We start from the raw sequence: 21,417 nt of genomic DNA on the forward strand, positions 1-21,417 counted from the left end.
CAGATGCCATGGTGAGGCAGCGGTGCCCATCTCACCTTGTGATGTTGGGAAATGGGAGGTGGTGGCAAGGTCAGTGCAGTGCAATGCACCCGGGGAGCCAATCTGGCACTCCTGCCTGTGTTTGCACCATGCTAACCTCACCACCACCTCCCACCTTCGTCTCCATCCCCCAGAAAGCAGCAGTGATGTGACTGAGCAGAGGTCAGGTGAGTGCCGCCCCCACCACACTGCCAGCTGCAAGGAGATGCAAGGAGGGTCACCCCAAAGCAATCTTAAATGTCAGGAAACAAGGCAGCTCCTGCTCCTAAATAACAGAGTCCAACTTGAGCATTGTAGGCTCATGATTCAAACATCTGTGTGATGGAAACCAAGTTCAAAGTGAGCTGTTTTCAGATACAAGGACAGGGAATTATTTTTAGTCCTATTTTGCTTTCAAGGATGTGATAACCATTGCACAACTAACATAACATCACCTCTGATACTACTCTCTCACTTCTTTAGTGGAGTGAAAAATGTGGCGTTTGAAGTAAAAGAATGGCTGTGAAGCCTGAAATTTGCCAGCCTGAAGTAAGTTTGCTTTTCACACTGAAAAAAAAAGTTAGAAAATGATGGGTTCATATTTAATATTGCTGCTATGTTGCACAGTTTACCCAAAACACAGATATGGGGAAGTAAGGAGATATATGAATGTTTTATGGTGCTCAGTTGTACTTACAAATTTAATTCAAAGAAAACATTAATTTTAAAACGTAGCTTTCGTAAGAATCAAATGCGGAACAGCACATAGAAAAGTGTGTGCAATGGACAGAGAGCGAATAAAATTACCAAAAATTCTAATAATAGAGGATGATAGGAGAGAGAGGAGGGCTGTGAGCTCAAGCTGAAACCTCAGTCAATGTAACAGCAATTTCCAGGAAACCAGACAAAAGATTGTTTGTACCACATGGGCACCAAAGCATTTTCATGCTCCATGAACCGAAGTCTAGTATGAAACTTTGAAATATTAGGGTAATTTGAGAATTCAACCATGACTGTGATATCTAAACAGACGGCCTGTGTTCATGTGAGTGAGTGACGAAGCTCAGTAAAGAACAAGGTTCCAGGTGTTGGTTCAAGTGTAATTTTTGTTATTAAACATGGGTTGCGACAGAAGCTTCTACAAGGACTTGCACATAACCATGACTGATGGATGTATTTGTCAGCCGTTCAGTTAGCTCCATCAACTCACTCAAGACACATTTTGAACAGATTATGTACTGTGGTACTTGGTAGACCATACATTAAACAAGAGACTGCTCTGAGGCTCTGCTTCTGACACTCCACAGGGGGAAAGAAAGAAAGAAAGAAAAGGAGAGAACAAAACTCATAGAGTTTGACAGCTACTGAGGCAACACTTGCCATTTACATCATAAGCCCAAATATATTTTTTTTTGCAACACAACTATATATTAATTTAATAAAATACACAATATAGCTCTTATACACTCAACAATTTGGCTCAAATGCACTGAATCTGCAATAAATCAATAAAAATATGTCATTTGATGTAAACACATTGAATCTTCTTACATTTGCACATTTAAATGGTTTTGTGTGGATTTGTGTTGATGTCTGAAATGTTTGCACTCACTTGAGCTATTTTAGTGTCCACAAATGAATTACAAAAGGTGTTAATAATGTTAATTTGTCTCCTCTATTATTACCTATCAAAAGGTAATTATTATTTGTGATCTCATATTATGCCTCAGGTTTAAAACATACTGCTAGCCTAGAAATTTTGCTGGACACTAAAGCATTTCCCCCCCTCTCCTTTCCACGTGAGTTAGTTTATGCAGGTGCAGGACAAACAAGGACTCTATCATTTCACATTTAACTTTAATATGACATGAGCTGTGTTACTAATGACCAGAATATTTTTGCTGAACAATGTTATGGAATGGATTCTTGGATTTCTTTCTCTCCACCCCCCTTTTTTTGGTGGCAGATAACTTTATACAGAAATGGTTGTCACAAATGAGTGTTAATTCTTGGTGGGGCCTGGTTGACTACAAGACTTTTTGTTTCTTGGTTTCTGATTTTGGGATTTTCAGTAGAAGCCTATAATGACTGCTGGAAATCTATCAGAGAACTATTCCACCCTGCTTTTTATGGAGTCTACACATAAACAGTGAACAACTATCAGTCCTAAAATATCAGGTTCCATTTGCCTATTTTCCCTTTATATCTTTCTATTAGATTGTCAAAGTGGCATCCTTTTTCTCCCTCCTCCTTCCTTCTCGTTAACATACATCACGCCGTTCTAATGAAAGTTTGGTAAAAACGAAACCAGTGTTATCTGTGGAAAAAGATAGAGCAGTGAAAAGAACATACTTGTGGGCACTTCAGATGTTCACTAAAAGCCTTAAAGCAGCATTGGTCTTCGTTCATCCCTGTATAAATTTTAGAACCAGGGGAGATTTTTCTATTTTTAATTCAGCAGAAGAAGCAAACAAATGCCAGGCTGTCTTTTGTGGTTTTTGTTTCATTTCCTCACAGCTACAGGGTCATTTCCCCGACAGTCCTGCAAAAGCTTGTCAATCTCCCGCACTACTTCCTCTGCATCCACTGACTCTCTCCCTAGTTCCCTGTTTGAACGGTCTATCTGCTCCAACACAGAGTCCATCTCAGCGGAGTCTCGGCTCACCCGGGAATGCACCTCAGCAAAGACCCTGGCCATCTGATCGGACGCAATGAAGGCAGCGTCTCTGGACTGTTTACTAGGAGATAGGTACTGGCTGTCACTGGCTGTCATGTACTGGCTGCTGGGGTCAGCCAAGGCTCCTGTTTTGACTTCGCAACTATCCAGCGGTCCTTTTGTTGAGGTGCAAGGCTCAATACAGGTCTTGGTTGGGCTGCTTGATGCTGAGGGAACCTCTTGGAGGAGAGGGCTCAGGGCACGTTTGGCTTTGAGATAAGGTTTCACATTGGCAATGAGAATAGTGTGCTCTCTCTTGTCTTTCCCAAATGTACAAAAAGTCTTTTTCCCCGTGGGGTTCACAGTTTCGTAAGTCTCAGTCTCAACATTAGCTTCCACTGTGGGGACAAAGAGATTTGTTCGATAATCTGCATTTTCAGCCTGGTTGGCAGCAGGGAACTGGGGCATCCAACATCTGTCAGAATGACCAAGCACTCGGCATTCATCTGTGCAATTAACACACTCCTCTTGTTCTGCAAAAACAAACGGGGGGGGGATACAATGCTTTTAAAGTCATTAATCAGCTGCCTCAATCAGATCACAGCTTGCTTATTTGATCACTGGCCATCCTCATTACAAAAGGAATCATAATTAAAACATTTCAGGAGCATTGCATAAACCAACAAGTTGAGACCATCGATTTATTTAGAACTATTCTCAAGGTACATCAGTGGCTCTGTAGCCCAAAGGAAGCAGAAAGGGGCCTTTAGGGAGCTGCTCTCCTTGGAACTGAGCTTCATCTGTAAACTAATCTGCGGTAGAAATCTGTTTGTCTGGCTACTGCTTAAATTGTTTGAGAGAAGAGCAAATGGTAGTGAACTAACTCAAGAGGAATTATCAGTATTACTTTTTAACACAAGAACCAATAACCGAACAATGGCTGACTCTACGTAAACACAAACACTTCATAAAAATTAAGCAAGCCGAGCTTTCATCTTTGACATCTCTGTAAATGTTTTGTTGCATGGCAGTCGTGTAATAAAAAGTGTTTCTCAAAAAGCTTCCTTTTCTAGCAAAAAACACAGGAATGGAATTTTTCCGCTTCTGCGCATTGAGTACAAGCTTGTCAAAAGAGCTATTGCAGCTGTTTTATTAGACATGAGTATGGATCGTGTAATTGGCTTTTATCTTTTTTGCTTTTGTTTTGGTAAGAATCTGTTGGAAAATTTGATTTCTGCAGCACTTACTATTAGGAAGTGTCATACATTTACGTTTTCTTACAGCAGATAATATTTTCCAGTCAGATTGCTTTCTTCTCTTTTCTCAAGAATCGTTAACAAAGTGGATTTTCTTTTCTCTGCCATGATATTCTCATGAGAATTATCAAAATGCCTGGAGTTACAATGGGCAGTGTGTATGTGTGAGTGCATTTAGAGGAAGGGCGGGTGGTGTGCACATGTGAAAAATGTGTCCTGGACACAATGAACCTTCCATGAGATTCCTGCTGGTGGACCACCCAGTGACAGGAGCAAGGGGCAAGCTTCATCCCCCAAGTGCAGTGCTTTGGATTTCTTGGTAAGGCTGAATTGCAGGGATTCAGTAGCATGAAAAAAAGTAACAGGGTGGACTAAGGGGTACAGCTAACATAGGAGCTAATCCTGTCCATGGCGATCCCAGTGGAAGGAAGAAGGGGCAGGTTTTACTGTATCTCAACTGATTGTAGCTATTCACTTTGTCCCACTGGGCTGAGTGTCAGCCATTGAGCCGTGGGCCATCACCCCCCCCCATCTGCATTGATACCCACTTTCATCTCCATATCATGAAACACACCCCAGCCTGGTTCGGTATGCTGGTCACACCGAAGTGTGACAGAACCTAGAAACTGGTTTTCAAAGGAATAAATATGAAAGAAGTAAAGGAGTAAAATAGAAAATAAGAAAGTGAATTTCCTTAACAACAACAGTCTGGGTTTCCCGAGTATTCTGTAAAGCCCTGTCAATCAAAGAACAAAAAATGAACACTGAACACAATATAGTCCTAGTTAAATTACATCTAATCCCTGTTCATTTCAATGGGGGCTTTTAAACACACATACATTTAACTGTCTTTGGTTGAAGTCAGTGGGACTTATGTGCTTAACCTTGGCTGGATGATGTCCAGAGTATAAATAAGCTGATTGCATGTGTAGGGCTTTAATACTTTGCATATTATCTCCTAAAAGAACTATCATCCTTCCATATATTATTTAAGAATTGTAAAACAAAATACATAAAAATGAAAATATCCCATATAGATTGCTCTGGCCACTCTACAACTGTGTAAAAAACACAAAAATCAGAACATTACTACTAGAAACTTTCAATGCATAGATGTGTACCAAGCCAGTCTATGGATGGCAGTGACTAATATATCCCTCTGTGGACGTGGCAGGGATTCACAGAATTACTTTATTTTCTGTATCTTGATGTTTCTGTGTTGCTTTTTGGCCTGATGGCTTCCACAGCAGCTCACAAAACAGTTTCCAAACTACCTAAGTCACATCTGGGGACTATGACAAACCCAGTAGAATCACTGGCATTTTTGTTTTTGAATGGCAGTCTTGCCCCCCACCCACGTCACAATGCCACGTTACAAACCACATCAGGAACATCCAAACCATATCCAATTATACAAGTTTTGCCAGTTAGTCCACTGCTATTAGGATTTTCTGAGCAACTTCCTGAGCAATATTGAAGATGATCTCCCTTTAAAATACACCAGGGAAAGGAGGCAGCCACACAAAGCAGACAACAGGCTGAAGGTGGAAGGAGGCAGAAAACGTTTTTAGAAAGAAACTGGCTGAAAGAGTCTTTTTTGTTTTCACCACTTCCTCCAGAAAGAGTCCCCTTGTTCTCTGTGCAGGTGGTCCATCCTCCCACTTCAAAACCTTACCTAAGTGACAAGGCCAGTCCAAGACATTTGGGTGTCAGGGGACAAGGGAAATCCAGATGGCATTTCTCCAAGCACACACTCCTAAAGACACATGGCACACTCTACTGGAAACCTCACATGATGAGCAAGGGCTGCTCATGAGAAGGCATATTCCTTGTTCCCTGCCTCCCCAAACCCTGGCGCAGGGGGCCTGTGCAGGAAAGGGCTTCCATTGCCATTAGAGCAGCTCTCCATATCCCTTTCTGCCACCCAGGTCAGAGGTGCCTGCCTCCCACTCTGCCCCCCTGAATGGTGGCCCATAATTTCCCGAGGCAACCATCTCAGCTCGCCTGGTCTCAGCTGCTAGAACCGACCGACGTCACTACGGCTGACTCCACTACTTTCCTCTGAACGTGTGAACTAACGATCCTGGTTTGTATTTATGCTTCAGTATTGACTAAACATCCACTTGAGCTACCAGGGATTCCTAGCACCAACTGAATTAAATATGAAGAGGGGAGAGTGGTTTTAAGAGGAAATAAGCACGCATTGACCTTGAAGGGAAAACCTACCCCTTCTCCCCAAGCTTTTGTCCCACTGGGCTGGGGGGAAAGAAGGGAGGGGGGACATCAGCAGCTTTCTGTCTCTTTTATTCACCTTCCTTGCTTTCCTTTTTTATGTCACATCACAGAAAGCAGATTTGAAGTATTGATTATCATATATTATAAGCTGCTCACCTCACCATTAGCCTGCAATTTTGACTTGCTGCAGCTAGCAGACAGGAGAGAAGTAAATCGAAGAGGTACTCTTGTACCAAAAGCAAAAAAACAAAACAAAAAAGCACCTATAAACTCAGAGTGAACTATCACCACCCACAGCTAAATGAGTATTTATGAGAAAGTGAAATCAATTTGAAAGGTAAAAATAAATATATAAAATGGGCCCTCATCTCACACTGTGCAGCAGAAGAGGTTGGTAAGGTGATCTGCGCCATTGGTCTTTATCACAACTCAGGCCGACCTGCTTCTCTGGTTGAAAACAAACCTTTCACAGTCCAAGTGGGAACAATAAACAGCAGCAGCCCGGAGGCTTTGTCAGTCTCTGGAGGCACCGGGGTAAACAATCAGAAGCGCTTTGTGCACATTAGGGAGAGCAAATCCGAAAATAGACCAGAGAAATTAGCAGCCATAGAAAGAAAAGGAAACAAGTTACCTGGAATTAACCACGGCTGGCAAGTCATAGCAAACAGGAAAGCAGAGAAACAAGGCAGCTGCAATAGAATTTAGAGTCGCAAAACCCCAGGATGCAGCCCAGAGAATGTGTGGTTGTGCTAATTGTATACAAGTAGGCAAGGCTCTCCAAGCATACTGAACATTTAAAAAAGGGGTTACAGGGTAAGAACAAACTGAAATTACAGCTGTTGAAAACTGAAGTGCATGTGCCACCAAAATGGACAAACTAGCTACCAAGAGGATAATGTTTAAGCAGAATGATGGGGTGTAAAATGGCAAACAAGAGAGGCTTGGTATAATGCAAATTATTTTTATTTTTGTAATGTTTTCAATGTGCATGTTGCAGCTTCTATTACCTTCTGGATCAATAGGAATTCAGCTTAATGTATTGTTTATAAGGTGTAACTGAATCCAATGGAACAGAAGTGCTTTGTCCATATGATGAATGTGCTTTGTGACCATTTTACGTATCTTTGGCAGTAAAATTTATTTATAGCGCCCCCCCCCCACTGTTTCCTCTGGCTTCAAAGCAAATGACAACTGTTAAAATAAATCAACAAATATGCATGAATATAAAGCTAAAATTATCTCCATGTCTGCCACCTAGAACAATGGATAGATGTCACTAATTTGGAGCAGGGTTGCCAACAGCTTTTTATGATCACTTCTGATGTAGCTCCAGCCACTTTAGATCATGTGGGAGGGGACAAGGATGTTCTCTGTCCCAGATCAGGACTGTCTTTTCTTGGGAGAAGTGAAACACTGGGCTGAGATACAAACACACTGGAGTCCTGGAGAGCAGCTTCCCTCTCCGAACTGGCCGTAACCATCTACCTTGATGACAGTCATGTCAAGAAGCTGCTCATCAGACAATTTAGTCTCTTGCAAAAGAGCTTTTTAAAAATCAGGCCTGGGGCACAGTTTATAATGGTTGGGATTTTTGAAAGAAAAAAACCTTTTTAAGGTTTTTTTTCTGGAGTGCCCCCTACATCAGGGTGTCTTCAGATACATATGCACCAAATAATATCTATCTGAGGCATGTGGAACTGCTCTGAGTATTTTGAAAGTGGTCTTTCTTAATCTGTGAAAGTGGATTTAAGAAAATCATGAAATGAAATATGCCTCTTCAGGAATTAGGCAAGCACTTTTCCTTATTCCTTGCCTTTTAGTAATTTGTTGCCCATTCCCACAGTTTACATAACATGTTTAAAATAAACCACATGGGATCAGTTCCCTGGAGAATGAGCAGCACTGTCCGTCCAGATTATATTGTGGTTAATAATTCTTATTTTGACAGCTTTTGTTGCTGCCACAATAGTGTCACAAAACCTTCTATAATTCATATCAAAAAGTCTCTCTCTCTCTCTTTTGGAGGGGAGCAATTGTCTGCTGGAAAAGGAGCTGTTATCACAAGGTAAAGTTAAAGGACCCTCGGATGTTTAAGTCCAGCCAAAGGTGATTTTGGGGTGCAGTGCTTATCTCCACTTTCAGGCTGAGGGAGCTGGTGTTTCTCCACAGACAGCTTTCCGGGTCATGTGGCCAGAAAGACTAAACCGCTTCTGGCGCAATGGGACACTGTGATGGAAACCAGAGCACACAGAAATGCCATTTACCTTCCCACCACCACAGAGGTACCTATTTATCTACTTGCACTGGTGTGTTTTCGAACTGCTAGGTTGCCAGAAGCTGGGACAAAGCAACGGGGGCTCATCCCCTCCCGAGTGTGGATTCGAACCACTGACCATCTGATCAGCAAATCAAAGAGGCTTAGTGGTTTAGACCGCAGCGCCACCTGCATCTGTCAAGGTATGTAAGGGGGGAGAGGGGCAGAAGAGGAAGGGATTCTCCTGATGAGAAGGATCAGCTAAAGTGCTTCTTTTGAAGCTGAATTCATCTTTAATTACAATTGATCTTGACATAAATAAGCAGAGACAAACAAATAGAGTTCTATGTTCAAGCTCCATGTTATTAAATAGAGCTCTCTGGAATCTACATATTTATATTGGTCTAGATGGTGTTTTCAGCTAAGGAAAGCAATTAGGAGGGTTAGATTAGAAACTGATTGGCAATAAATACAGAACAATTCCTGCCCCCTCCAGGGGCCTTGCAGTCTCTTTTCAGTACAAAACATTCTGTCTCTGCTAGGGCTAGCCCTATACATGCATTTTGGTGCCTGATGCACCAGATCCCACTTACCCTAATTAATCTTGGGGAAGTCTGCTCCACAAATGGCATAAGAATAGATTGTGCTCCTGCTGGATTGTGTCCATCATGCACCAAGTCCACATTCCAGCTCTGAATGACAACCATATTCTGCCTTCCCTTCCTTACTGAGAGGATTGTCTCTAGATAGCTACAACTAGCCAAGGATTGCTACCATTGCTCCTTAAAGGAAGATGTATAGCCATATCTTCCTTTAATGTGGCCCATAAACTTCTTGCGCTTCTACCATTTATAATGTGTGACATCCATATTATGTTTCCTGGGAATCACTGTTGCCCCACACTTTCCCCTTCCTTAATCCAGATTATCTCTACCCAGCAATAATCTGTAGAGGAGGAGAAAGTTCTGATCAAACCACTGCCAATGGCAAGTGGGTCTTTGCCTCTCCTTCCCCTTTCTCCCATGCTTCCCCTTCCATTTCTCTTTCCATCTGGGCCCCCGTTTATTTCTGGACGTTGTCTCAATTATTTCTTTCTTCTTGCCAGAGCTTATTCTACCGGAGCTTCCAAGCACCTTATGTCGTCTTTTTCTTGCCTACTTGTGTGGTATTTCTTTGGCAGGTGATCTGTGGGAGGTGGCAGGTGTTTCGTTCATCCCCCTTTTTCTGCGCTCAGCTGGAAACTGTATTTTGCATGTCATACATTTACTACTTCACAGTTTAACATTTCTTTGCAGAACCAGAAACAATGAATATTTTTTTAAAAATACTTCCTCAACCTCACTTTTTGCTATGTGAGGGGCAGAGGTTTGGAGGTGGGTGGGGTCTTGTTGGATGATCAGAGTTTTGTCCCTTCCTTTAGCTAGATAGTCAATGAAATGTTTGAAATGGAGGAGGACGGGGTGCTTTACCACATTTGAATGGTTGCTTAAAAGCTACTTTTGGGTTGTTGCTGTTGCTTTTTTAAGGCTCACTATTGGCCCCAAACACTACAAGTTTTACAGTATATTCCAGCATATTGTTTTGTGCATAAACTGATCCATGAAAAAAAAGATAAATCATTTTTGCACTGTTTCTGTGGGGAGAAAGTTGCCATTTTTTATCGATTTAGAATCAAGTTGAGATGAACCTGAACTAGCAGCAAAAACCCTACATACTCCATTTCAGTAATTAAAATGGCAATTTCAGATTAAACAGAAGTAGCTTCTGTGCATGTCTGCATTCATGGCCCAGGAAATTCCATTTTGCACATTTCCTGGGAGGATTTTTTTTTGGGGGGGGGGGGTTAAACAATCCAGAACATGTATTTGGATGTTGAGTGAGTAGTGCATTCTCAGTCTGATCAAAACAGAAGGGTGTGCGCTGAGACAAACTTGAGTAAAAAAACAAACAGGATGCCTACAATATGTGGTCATGGAACTGTCAGATTTTTAATTGCTGATACATGTGCTTAGCTCTCATATTTGGACAAGAGACAAGTTGAACATGGAAAAAATGGATTTTATGCTCAATGTTACATTTTCAGAAATCCAAGAACCATTTTTATTACATAAAAGTTGCTTTGGGACAGTTGAATAAGTGGCAAGGAAATGGGAGAGAGGATGCTTAACTCTTTCAATGGCCAGTATTGTTCTGCTTTATCTCCCCCCTCCAATAATCTGTGCTCCCCCCCCCCCCGTTAAGTTCCAAATACACTTTTGCAAGTACAAGCAAGCATCTGTGATGGTAACAAATGAGGGAGGGAAAGCAGCTGACATGGAAAGGGTTAATAATACAAAGATGCTCAGTGTTGCTTTGCTCTCTCCCATTCAATGACTCCCCCAGTGGTTTGGCTGTAACAGCCACCCGCTCGCCTCCCACAACAATTGGGGGGAAATTAAATGTGTATCTATGTGATGTTTAATTAGGCCTAGAAAGGGTTAAGGGAAGATATTTCAACATGAACTCAGCATGCATTATTTCAAAGGCAGTGAAGAACTGATGGACTAGTAGTGGACCTAATTCTGGTCCATCACAGCTGGGATGAACTGCATAAACAAGAAGCTTATTTAAAGGGGTCAGCGCTGCTCTTTACTCCCCATACTCCCCATCACATAAAAAACCCCTTGTACATAAACTGCTTCTGAGAAATCTGAGTGCCAGTTCAAACACAACCCTGTGAATGAGACTCCCTGTGGTCAGAAGCCTCCGGGTGAGAGCTCTTGGGTCTGGACACAGCGATAGCTGCGCCTAGCCCTGTGCAGCACAGCCACTCGCCTGCCACTCCTGCTCCTGCAGTGTCAGGCTGCTTGAAGCAAGAGAAACAAGAATGTCTCTTGGTTCCTCTCTGCTGTTGCAATAAATAAAACAAAAAACTGAGCGCTGAAGGACGATGAGCAAGCAAATGATCCACACTTGGAGCGAGCTGGCAGCAGCGCTCTGTGGGTGGCTGTAGCAGCAGTCACAATTCCTTCTGTTGTCACCCAGAGGCTTCTCTCCACACTGAAGCCATTTTTAGGCCTCTGGTATGGACATAGTCTGCAATTCTTACATTAAATTTAGAGTTAATATATTCATGCAAGAAAAAGAAAACAATGGTTGTTACCTGATAATTTTCCTTCCTTACAGCGGGCCGGTCCACAGAGCCCAACAATGGGTCTTTGGCCTCTCCCTTGCTGTTCTGGAGGAAAATTGGACCTGTGAGTTATAAAGCAGAAAACACCCTTCATGCCATACTCCCCAACCACCCGCATTATGCCTGCTAAATTTTAAATGTTCACAGCTGAAATCTGTGCCCAAAGCAGGTTCAAACCTGGACCCTCTGAAAGACAGACATGCGCCTCCTTGTTCTCTTGGCCCCGCAGCCTGGTTACCCTGCCCCCTGCACAGGTAAGAGATACAAACAAACACCACAAAAGCCATAAATCTGTCAAGCACAGAATAGTGAAAATACTAACAACATACCCTCCAACATTTCTCTGGTGAAAACAGGGGCACCCTATTCCACCAATCATCATCATTACCACCATAATTTTACTATTTCTTACCCTGTCCCCCATCTGACTGCCCAGCCACTCAGGGCAGCTTCCAACATATATAATAAAACATTAAACATAATAAACATAATAAAACACCTTCAGGTGTCTTCTAAAGGTTGTATAGTTACAGTCATGGGGCAAAAGTAAGTGCACCCTCTTTGAATTCTGTGGTTTTACATATCAGGATGTAATCACTTGTTCCTTAGCAGGTCTTAAAATTAGATAAATACAACCTCAGATGAACAACCACACATGACATATTATGCCATGTCATGATTTAGTTAACAGAAATAAAGCCAAAATGGAGAAATCATGTCTGAAAAACTAAGTACACCTTTACTGCTTCCATAGGAATTAAAAGGCTAAGTAGCAGGCAGGGGCTGCTAATCAAATGTCCTTGCTTAACTGATCATCGGCAAGTGTGCCCACCTCTACAAGAGCCAAAGTTTTGGCAGTTTGCTGGTCTGGAGCATTCAGGTGTGCTTTAACACAATCCTAAGGAGGAAAGATGAGACAAGGCTCTTAGAGAAGCAGGTGATGCTGCCCATGAAACTGGGAAGAGTTCTAAGGCCATCTCCAACCAATTTTATGTCCATCATACTACAGTGAGAAATATTATTCAAAAGTGGGAAACATTCAAGGCAGTTGCCAATCTTCTCAGGGGTGGACGCCCCAGCAAATTCACCCCAAGGTCAGACCTAAGTTAGCATGTTAAATGTTAAGGTTCATGACAGTACAATTAGAAAAAGATGAAACAAGTATGGTTTGTTTGGAAGGGTTTCCCGGAGAAAGCATCGCTAAAAAGAACATGGCAGCACGGCTTAGGTTTGCAAAGTTGCATCTGAACAAACCACAAGATTTTTGGAACAATGTCCTTTGGACAGATGAGACCAAAGAGGAGATGTTTGGCCATAATGTACAGTGCCACATTTATCAAAAACCAAACACAGCATATCAGCAAAAGCACCTCATACCATCTGAAGGAGCCTCTCCACCCCCATCGTTCAGCCCGGAAACTGAGATCCAGCGCCGAGGGCCTTCTGGAGGTTCCCTCACTGTGAGAAGCCAAGTTACAGGGAACCAGGCAGAGGGCCTTCTCGGTAGTGGACCTGCCATGTGGAACACCCTCCCATCAGATGTCAAGGAAATAAACAACTATCTTACTTTTTAAAGACATCTGAAGGCAGCCCTGTTTAGGGAAGTTTTTAATGTTTGATGTTTTATTATATTTTTAATATTTTGTTGGAAGCCGCCCAGAGTGACTGGGGAAACCCAGCCAGATGGGTGGGGTATAAATTATTATTATTATTATTATTATTATTATTATTATTATTATTATTATTTCAAGTACGCTGGTGGAGGGCTGATTTGGGCTTGTTTTGCAGCCATACAACCTGGGAACCTGGCAGTCACTGAGTCAACCATGAACTCCTCTATATACCAAAGTATTCTACAGTCAAATGTGTGGGGATCTGCAACAACAGCTGAAGGACAAGCATCCCAAGCACACCAGAAAATCTACAACAGAATGGCTGAAAAAGCACAGAGCCAAGGGGTTGCAATGGCCCAGTCAAAATTCAGACCTCAACCCAACTGAGGTGCTGTGTGGGACCTTAAGAGAGCTGTGCATAAACAAATGCCAGCAAACCTCAATGAACTGAAGCAATGCTGTAAAGACGAATGGGCCCAAAATCCTCCACAATGATGTGAGAGTTGGATAAGGTCCTACCACAGCCATCTTTCCCATAGGGCTGGGTGGTGCATCGTGCCAGGGCGCCGGCCTCTCAGGGGCTCCCCAGCTGCGCGGCGTCTCACCTTTCCCTGTATGCCCGCCAGCTGCGCCCCACCAACCATAAGGCTGGTGGGCTTGCAGCTTCCCTCCCAAGCCTCCTCTGGAGGAGAGCGGTCCCCGCAGAGGCTTAGGAAGGAAGCTGCGCCCCGCTAACCATATGGCTGGTGGGCGCACAGCTTCCCTCCCAAGCTTCTGCGGAGATCGCTCTCCTCCCGAGGAGGCTTGGGAAGGAAGCTGCGCTCTCCTCCCGTGGAGGCTTGGGACGCGTGCAACTTCACTCCCAAGCCTCTGTGGGGATCGTTCGCCCTCAGCGTCATGGGGGAGAGTTGCCCCCCACGATGGCTGGCAGTGCGCAGCTACAGCCACAACAACACTATGTTTGGTAATTTGGGGGCGCTGGGCGGATATTTGCACCCCGGTGCCACATCTGCTAAAGATGGCCCTGGGTCCTACAGAAAACAAATACTTCATATTACTTCATGTTATTGCTGCTAAATGTACACTACAAGCTATTGAATCATAAGGTGTACCTAGTTTTTCATACATGGCTTTTCCATTTTGGCTTTATTTCTGTTAAATAAATCATGACACAGTGTAGTATGTCATGTGTTGTTGTTCATCTGAGGTGGTATTTCCCTAATTTTAAGACCTGCAAAGGAACAGATAATTGTTATTATGTCTTCATATGTAAAACTACAGAATTCAAAGAGGGTGCACTTTCTTTTTCCCATGACTGTACTTATTCCCTTGGTTTGAGAGTCACATAACTCCGTACCCTCCAACATTTCTCTGATAAAAATAGGGTGGTCCAAAGGAAAAGTGGGACAATCCAGGATCACATCAGAAACCAGGGTGGCTTCTTTAAATTTGGGACTGTCCCTGGAAAATAGGGAAACTTGGAGGGTCTGTAACTACTGTGTTTCCTTTAAGGACACATTCAAATATAACTATTCTTCAATGTGTTGGTCAAAACAAGTAGGACTTACTCAGTGGATTTACAAATGCTTATTCAGACTTGAGAGTGGATCCATTACATGGAAGGGGGAAATATCTGGAAAATGTGGGGTATTTAACATCTTGGTCTGCATTCAAAATCCCCTGTAATGCAGGTAAATGGACTGAATAAATAAATAAATTGTTGTGTGTGTTGGCTGAGCTGCAAACAAAAGAGTTCCTTCACAAAGAGAGTACCATAAAAATATGGAGTTTTGAACTGGCATCCCAAGCAAGAGGGCAGCTCCAGGTACCTGAGCATCTTAGAACCGGCGATCAAGTGTCAAGTCAAGGTAACAAGCAAGTTAAGAATCTGAGTGACTGGAGGCTAAGTGCCTCCCATTTAATTAATTAATGTATCACTTAAACTTTAGCAAGGGCACAGTCAGGGTGTGCTAGAGGATAAATCCTGTAAAATATATATATATAGTTCAGGAGCCAAATACTAGGAACAATAAGCCCGGACAAATGCATTTTCAATTCTGCCCCAGAAGGAAAGCTACCTCTAAATTAGCAGAGAAGTCTTGAGGGGCAATAGTAAACCAGAAACCTAGATTAAATACCAATTTTGGAGGAGTAACCCCACCCCACCCCTACCCTTATATGGCTCCACACAATGGAGCAAATGGGAGATATTAAAGGTGGCATTAGCTTTTGCGTGTTCAGACCCAGAGACCTCCCCCCTAAATAAAAACACATTTTAGTTTTGGTTTTTGGCAGAATTTAGGCCACAACTTTATTGCTTACAGAAAAGTGAGTGGTTGCATAGGCTCTGGTTCGACTAGCTCCCTGCATCCTTGCAGGCAGCGCTGACCCAGGGCACCAGCATAGGTCAGCCAAGGGTGAACACCTGAGGTAGGTGAAAAGCCCGGGAACAGACTCTGTCCACTCCCCAGATGCTCCCGTGGACTCTGGCACGGGCACCACCCCCTCTCAGGCATTGACCAAACCAAGTTGAGTCCCTGGATTCCTTGAACGGAATACCTTTCACATAGGGATGGCGAGACCGTTCTCCCATCCCTATCACATGAACAAGTGCCCATCCGCAACCTTACAAGTTGTGATGATTTGATACGCGGCAGGCGAAACCCAAATGGCAACAGCCAATCAGCCAAGGGGGGAAATTTCTGCCATGCCCCTGTCCCAATGACAGACAACACACGACGGAATAGCAAGGTCAATCGCAAAGCCCTAAAAGTAGGGAGAGATGGGCAGGTGTTCCGATGCATGAGCCGAAAGAGGAAGTTCTGGGTCACGTGCATGGGTATATATAGGTCCCTCGCTCCGTTTAGACTGCGCCCCATTGGCCAGATTAAACCCAACACCGAGGGACCTACCAATCGGGTGTTGTGGCTAACCAATCAACCCACCCACAACCAGGTGGTCAGTCTCCAGGTCTCACCGCAACACATGCCTCTTTTAGGGAGGACACAATTTAGTTCCAACGCAGTATAAGTTTCAGTTTTTTAGGGTAAAAGGGACAGCATTTAATGAAAGCCTAAGAGTAGGACTCAGCTGAAAATTTCAGCTTCCAGTTCAATTAACACCAGTTTTAAAAGTAGTTCAATTTTTCAATACTAATGTAAATCACAACTTAAACTGCATGGTTGCTTGCAGTATAAAAAGCTTTAGTTACCATATAGCACAGACCTGGTTTAAGGTATTTAGGGCAGCAAAATCAAAATGGCAGATTCCAGGCCAAGTCAAAGCTTCATCTTTCAGTCCAGCATAAAAAACTGTTTAAAGTTCTGGAGGGACTTCAAGCTCCCACACCCAGGCCATAGTCCCCACCCAATGTCTACTTCCCATTTAATCACTGCCCATCACCTACTCCTTAAATTACCCTTGTTCTGGTCATGACAATGAGGTAAAATTTCTAGATTCCCTAAATAACTGCAACCTAGAACAGCTCTGGTCATACAAGAGATGAGAGGGGGTGGGGGCTCTTAATCGTAACTGGCATCTTGCTGTGATATGTCAGTGCTGTTGAACTGACTGGGAACAGCAGTCAGAGATTTGATATTTTGAAATGGCCAAGGAAGTTCAACACAGTAACATTTGACTTCAAAAGAGGAAACTCCCCTCAAATGAGATCACCTCTCAACTTCATTTTTTACAAAAGGATAAATTTTTCAGGAATGTCAGGGGGTTGTTCAAAACTTCAAGAACAGAAGCTCATATAGAATATATTCTACAGAATGCCAGGGGAGCGGGGAGGACAAACAGGACCAGGAGAATGCCAGCATGGCTAACAAGCAGAGTCAGGGAAGCTATTAGAGGCAGGAATACTTCCTCCGGAAAATGGCACTACAGTGGTACCTCGGGTTACGAACGTAATTCGTTCTGGAGGTCCATTCTTAACCCGAAACCATTCTTAACCTGAGACATGCTTTCGCTAATGGGGACTCCCACTGCTGCGTGATTTCCGTTCTCATCCTGGGGCAAAGTTTGCTACCAGGAGCACCAACTTCCGGGTTAGCGGAGTTTGTAACCTGAAGTGTTTGTAACCCGAGGTACCACTGTACTCTTGCTCAAGAGAGAACAAAAAAGGAACGCCAACTTCAGTAAAAGAAATGCAAGCAGTTAACAAAGCATGAATGCAACACTTCCCTTGCAAAACAGCACAGAATTTATTTTAGAGGAGAAATAGACATTACAGTACACTACTATTATATCAAATTCACCGATATGAATTAATTCTGTTCAGTCTAAAGGTTAAACTACATGTGATATGGGGGATCCATGACTGAATCTTCTTACCCCTTTACTTCAAAGTAGCATGGGAAGAAGGGCTGGTAATTTAAATGGGAAATCATGCTGGCAGTTCAAAACTGCACACACACACGCGCGCGCACACATGCAGACAGAGATGACATTTAGGGAATGTCCCTATATTTCAGAGCACATATGATATTTAGGACCAATATCTATGGTCCTTCACTGGCTCCACATAATGTCTTTATGGTATGGTAGATGCATGTCACAGACATGAATTCAGGTTTCAAAAAAGTCTGAAATGAGTTAATAACATTGGTAAAACAAGTAAACCACAATGACTGCTGTTTAAAAAGGGCAATTTAAATCTCTGATATATGCAAGCACAAGCCTTTGAATTGTCCTTTGCCCTCTTCCTCAAAATACAAACCAAAACACTTATTTTAGCTAGAGGATTTTTATCAGGATGTCTCCTTCAATTAGAAGATGTATTTTGGGATTAAAAATAGAACTGACATAACTACTTGTGGTAGGGATTTGTTTATCCGCATGGCCCAAGGATAGTTTAATAATGACAGATAAATGGAATGCACTTCTGCAGCATATCAGGAACATCTCTGTACTGCTTTAACCTAGTCCTTTGGTTCTCCTAGCCTAGTGCTGTGGCTCTTCAAGGTTTCAGATGTGAAACAGGCCACTGATTTGGGCAGCTATGCAAGAGACACTTGGATCACATAAAACATTTGGTGTACTTGCAGCAATAGTAATGGTGTTTGTTTGTGGGTGTATATTGCAGTTTCTGCCATTCATATTAAGCACAGACATATTTGCCAGTATCAACAGCAAGATGCGTCACTGGAATGGTGAGAACCCTCCCCAGAATTGTGGCTTTGCACCACAGGAAAATAGAGCAGAACATGCACAACAGCTTTATGCAGTAACTGCATGATCCCCCCAACTATGCCAACAGAAGACAAAGTCATTACCAGATGCGGAATGGATGGAGCTCTGGAGATGGATGCAACCATGGCACTTCAGATAAATGATAAACGTGATCTCGGCTCCCTATCCGAAATATGGCCAGTTTTTCCAGCCAAACCTTGACCCATATGCCTCTTTCATTATGTCCACACGTCTACAAATGTCTGCTGCAACAAAACTATGTTTGCTCTGTAGAAGCAAGATGAGAGACTGTTAATACGTTGGGTTCCAGGAAGGCAGATGGTGTACCAGAGACATAAACATCAATACTCCAGTAATGCAAGCAGTGGGATTTATTGCTATGACCATTTCACTAAAGGCCACCATAAGCCTGCTCTCCCCCCACCTTTTTTTTACTGTTAGATGGATCTGGTAGACAAGACAAAATCCACACCATACTGAAAGACCTGTAGGAAGGTTAGGAGGTGCAGGAAGAGTCATCACCTGCCAATTCTACTCTTGATTATCAGAAACACAAAATAAAAACTTAAAATTCTGTTTGAAAACAAATCAAAGTCTCTTACCAAGTAACCCAAACCATATACAAGTGGACACATCTGTTCATCCACCCACGTTTTGCCCTGGGCTCGGCTCGCCACTGGTGCGCAGACCTTGGAAAGTTGCCCATGAGGGAATGTGGCCATTGCGCTGAAACAGGTTTCCCCACCTCTGCTCTGCATTCCTGTGACAAAAGTGGGAGGGGCAGGGACTTCTAAACCTCTTTATTTGTCCCTCAGAACTCTCCCTAGGCCACACCTCCTCTCCACAGGCCACGCCCCCTCATTAGCCCTGCTTGGCATGCAGGTGTCTTGCTCAGATGTCATGCCTCCTGCTTGTCTGGATGCAGGATGGAGAGGGGTGTGTGAGCGTGAGCAGAAACTAGCATGCCATTTCCATTCCTTGCTCCACCCACTTTTGCCATTGGCCCCCTCCAGTGTTGCCATGTGGCCCTTGGAAAGTCACCCAGAATGGAATGTGGCCCTCAGGCTGAAGAGTAGCCTCACCCTTGTAGGCCTCCTGAGCAGGCCAAGTCCTCAATTGACTTTTTAAATTTATTTATAAAAACCAACATTTTATTTGTTTTTGCATTTCTGCGGACCTCAGAGCTCCACCACGAGCATGCTGCTGTTTCTCAGCGGTTTCGGTTGTAGCTGCCATCACTACCTGAGTTCACTACTAGAAGCTGTGCTTCTTGAGCAAGTTATGATAGTCAAAAGCCAGTGGTGAACTCTGCATTCTTCAGTGTAGGACAAGGGCTTTAAGTTTGTTTTCACTGTAGTTGAAAGGAAAAAAAGAAAGTGATTTCTGTGCACCACAGGAAAGACTGGAAACTGGCAGAATTTCTTTCATCCAAAAAGTTTGTGAATCGCTTGCCCTCCATAGTGATAATGATGTATTAGACCAACATTCCCAGCAGGTTCATTAGTGCTTGACCAGATGGCATCACAAACTATGACTTTCCAGATCCACTGAATTATGCTTCATTGAAAGCATTATTACACCCAGGTGAGAGATTTCCTGGATGAGGTTAGATGGCTTCTGTCTGGGTTATGGGAAAATCCATGTTTTGTCCAAAAGCTGAAATGCTACAAGACTGCCCTGGCTTTCTGCCTCTCTTGTTTCTAGGTTAGCAGATCACTCCATAGCCAGGAACTTGGTGCTCTCTTTTTGTCTGGAAAGCTTTGTCTGGAAAGATTTTAGAGCCATAATAAAAACCCTCTGCTTGTGAGGCAATTGAAATACTCCCCACCCCTCGGAAACCCAGTCATGCATCCGTAAGAAAAAAATCAGTAAGGTCCTAAATGAAGTATGAAGGTGCCTCACAGTAACTCAGTCCTAGATAAAGACATGCAAAGCAATCACACAACTACTGGCATTTTACAAGTGTTTTCTGTAGTCTAGCTTAATAAATGAACAAGCTGCTTTTTCTATTTTAAACTAGTCAGATGATCACTGCATTTTCATGTGTGTTACTGGTATCTAGGATTGCCAACTACAGCTTCTAATTCCCCATGCACTTTGAAACATAACATGAAGTGTCTGTGTTGTTGAGTTCTTAGTAGTTTTGTTCTCCTTGAGCTTCTGGACCAAACTGGGATGCCCTCTCCTTCACCCCAGGGTTCAGCACTGATGTGTTAGCAGGCACAGAGGTAATTCTCCTCTCCCATAGTTGGTCAGCACAGTGCCTGCAGATAATAGCTGCCACGGTAGTCTCCATTATCAGGATGATAGAGGGTAAGTAGAAAGAAACATAGAGAGCAATCCAAACCCACTGTTTGCTGGAATTAGCAGAGTTTGAAATAGGCAGATGTCCATCCGAAGTCTTTCATCCTGGCTCAGATGGAGAAAAGTGGAAATAAGCTGTCTGGGCCAAGGCCAGAGTAAGCCCTCCAAAAGGGGCAGGATAGAACAGGGGCACACTTAGCCCTGCCCCAAAATCATTTCAGCTCAGTCGCATGATCAAGACACCTAGCAGAAGTTTCACTGGCAAAAAGGATGGTGTAAGTCAAGCTCTATTTTAAAGGGTTATTTTCCCTCTGCCAGGCTCAGCCAGCAGTAATCCCCACTTCTGAATGGAGTTTGCCCTGGAAGAAGGTGTGGGGTGGGGGAAAAGCACACATATGCTATGCCCCAAGTGGAAAACCCAAGTGTGTGAGAGGGGGGAATAAGGAAGACAGTAAGGGTCTCCATAATTTGCTCCTTTTTTAGGGTTACCAGACGTCCCCGTTTCTCGGGGACAGTCCCCGGATTTGCGAATAAGTCCCCAGACAAATTCCATCCCCGGAATATCCCCAGATTTCATCTAATGTCCCTGGGAAACGCAGCAGTGGCAGTCTCAGCAGACCGGAGCAGTTGGCTCTGGCTGGCTTCAAGAGCTGCTCAGAAGTCCCCATATGATGGGGGTATAAGGGCTCTAAGATGCAGCTTCTGGGCTGCCTCCA

The 21,417-nt window shown here is 43.4% G+C and overlaps 1 protein-coding gene across 9 annotated transcripts in view; it reads right to left on the reverse strand.

Moving 5' to 3' along the window:
- Window positions 1-606: 606 nt before the first annotated feature.
- The window catches only part of PCDH17 (protocadherin 17), a 134,499-nt gene continuing 113,688 nt past the window's right edge, over window positions 607-21,417 (reverse strand). For 3 of the 9 annotated variants that reach the window (XM_053384719.1, XM_053384716.1, XM_053384718.1), the window contains 2 exons: window positions 11,562-11,636; window positions 607-3,207 (listed from right to left, as the gene is read on the reverse strand). In XM_053384719.1, the coding sequence (XP_053240694.1) occupies window positions 2,522-3,207; window positions 11,562-11,636 (761 nt within the window). In that variant the 3' untranslated portion in view covers window positions 607-2,521. Of the gene's footprint in view, window positions 3,208-11,561; window positions 11,637-21,417 lie in introns of those variants that run through there. The other 6 variants (XM_053384720.1, XM_053384717.1, XM_053384725.1 and 3 more) reach the window with 5 other exon arrangements.

The sequence above is a fragment of the Podarcis raffonei genome, chromosome 4, assembly GCF_027172205.1.
Source record: "Podarcis raffonei isolate rPodRaf1 chromosome 4, rPodRaf1.pri, whole genome shotgun sequence".
Lineage (NCBI taxonomy): Eukaryota > Metazoa > Chordata > Lepidosauria > Squamata > Lacertidae > Podarcis > Podarcis raffonei.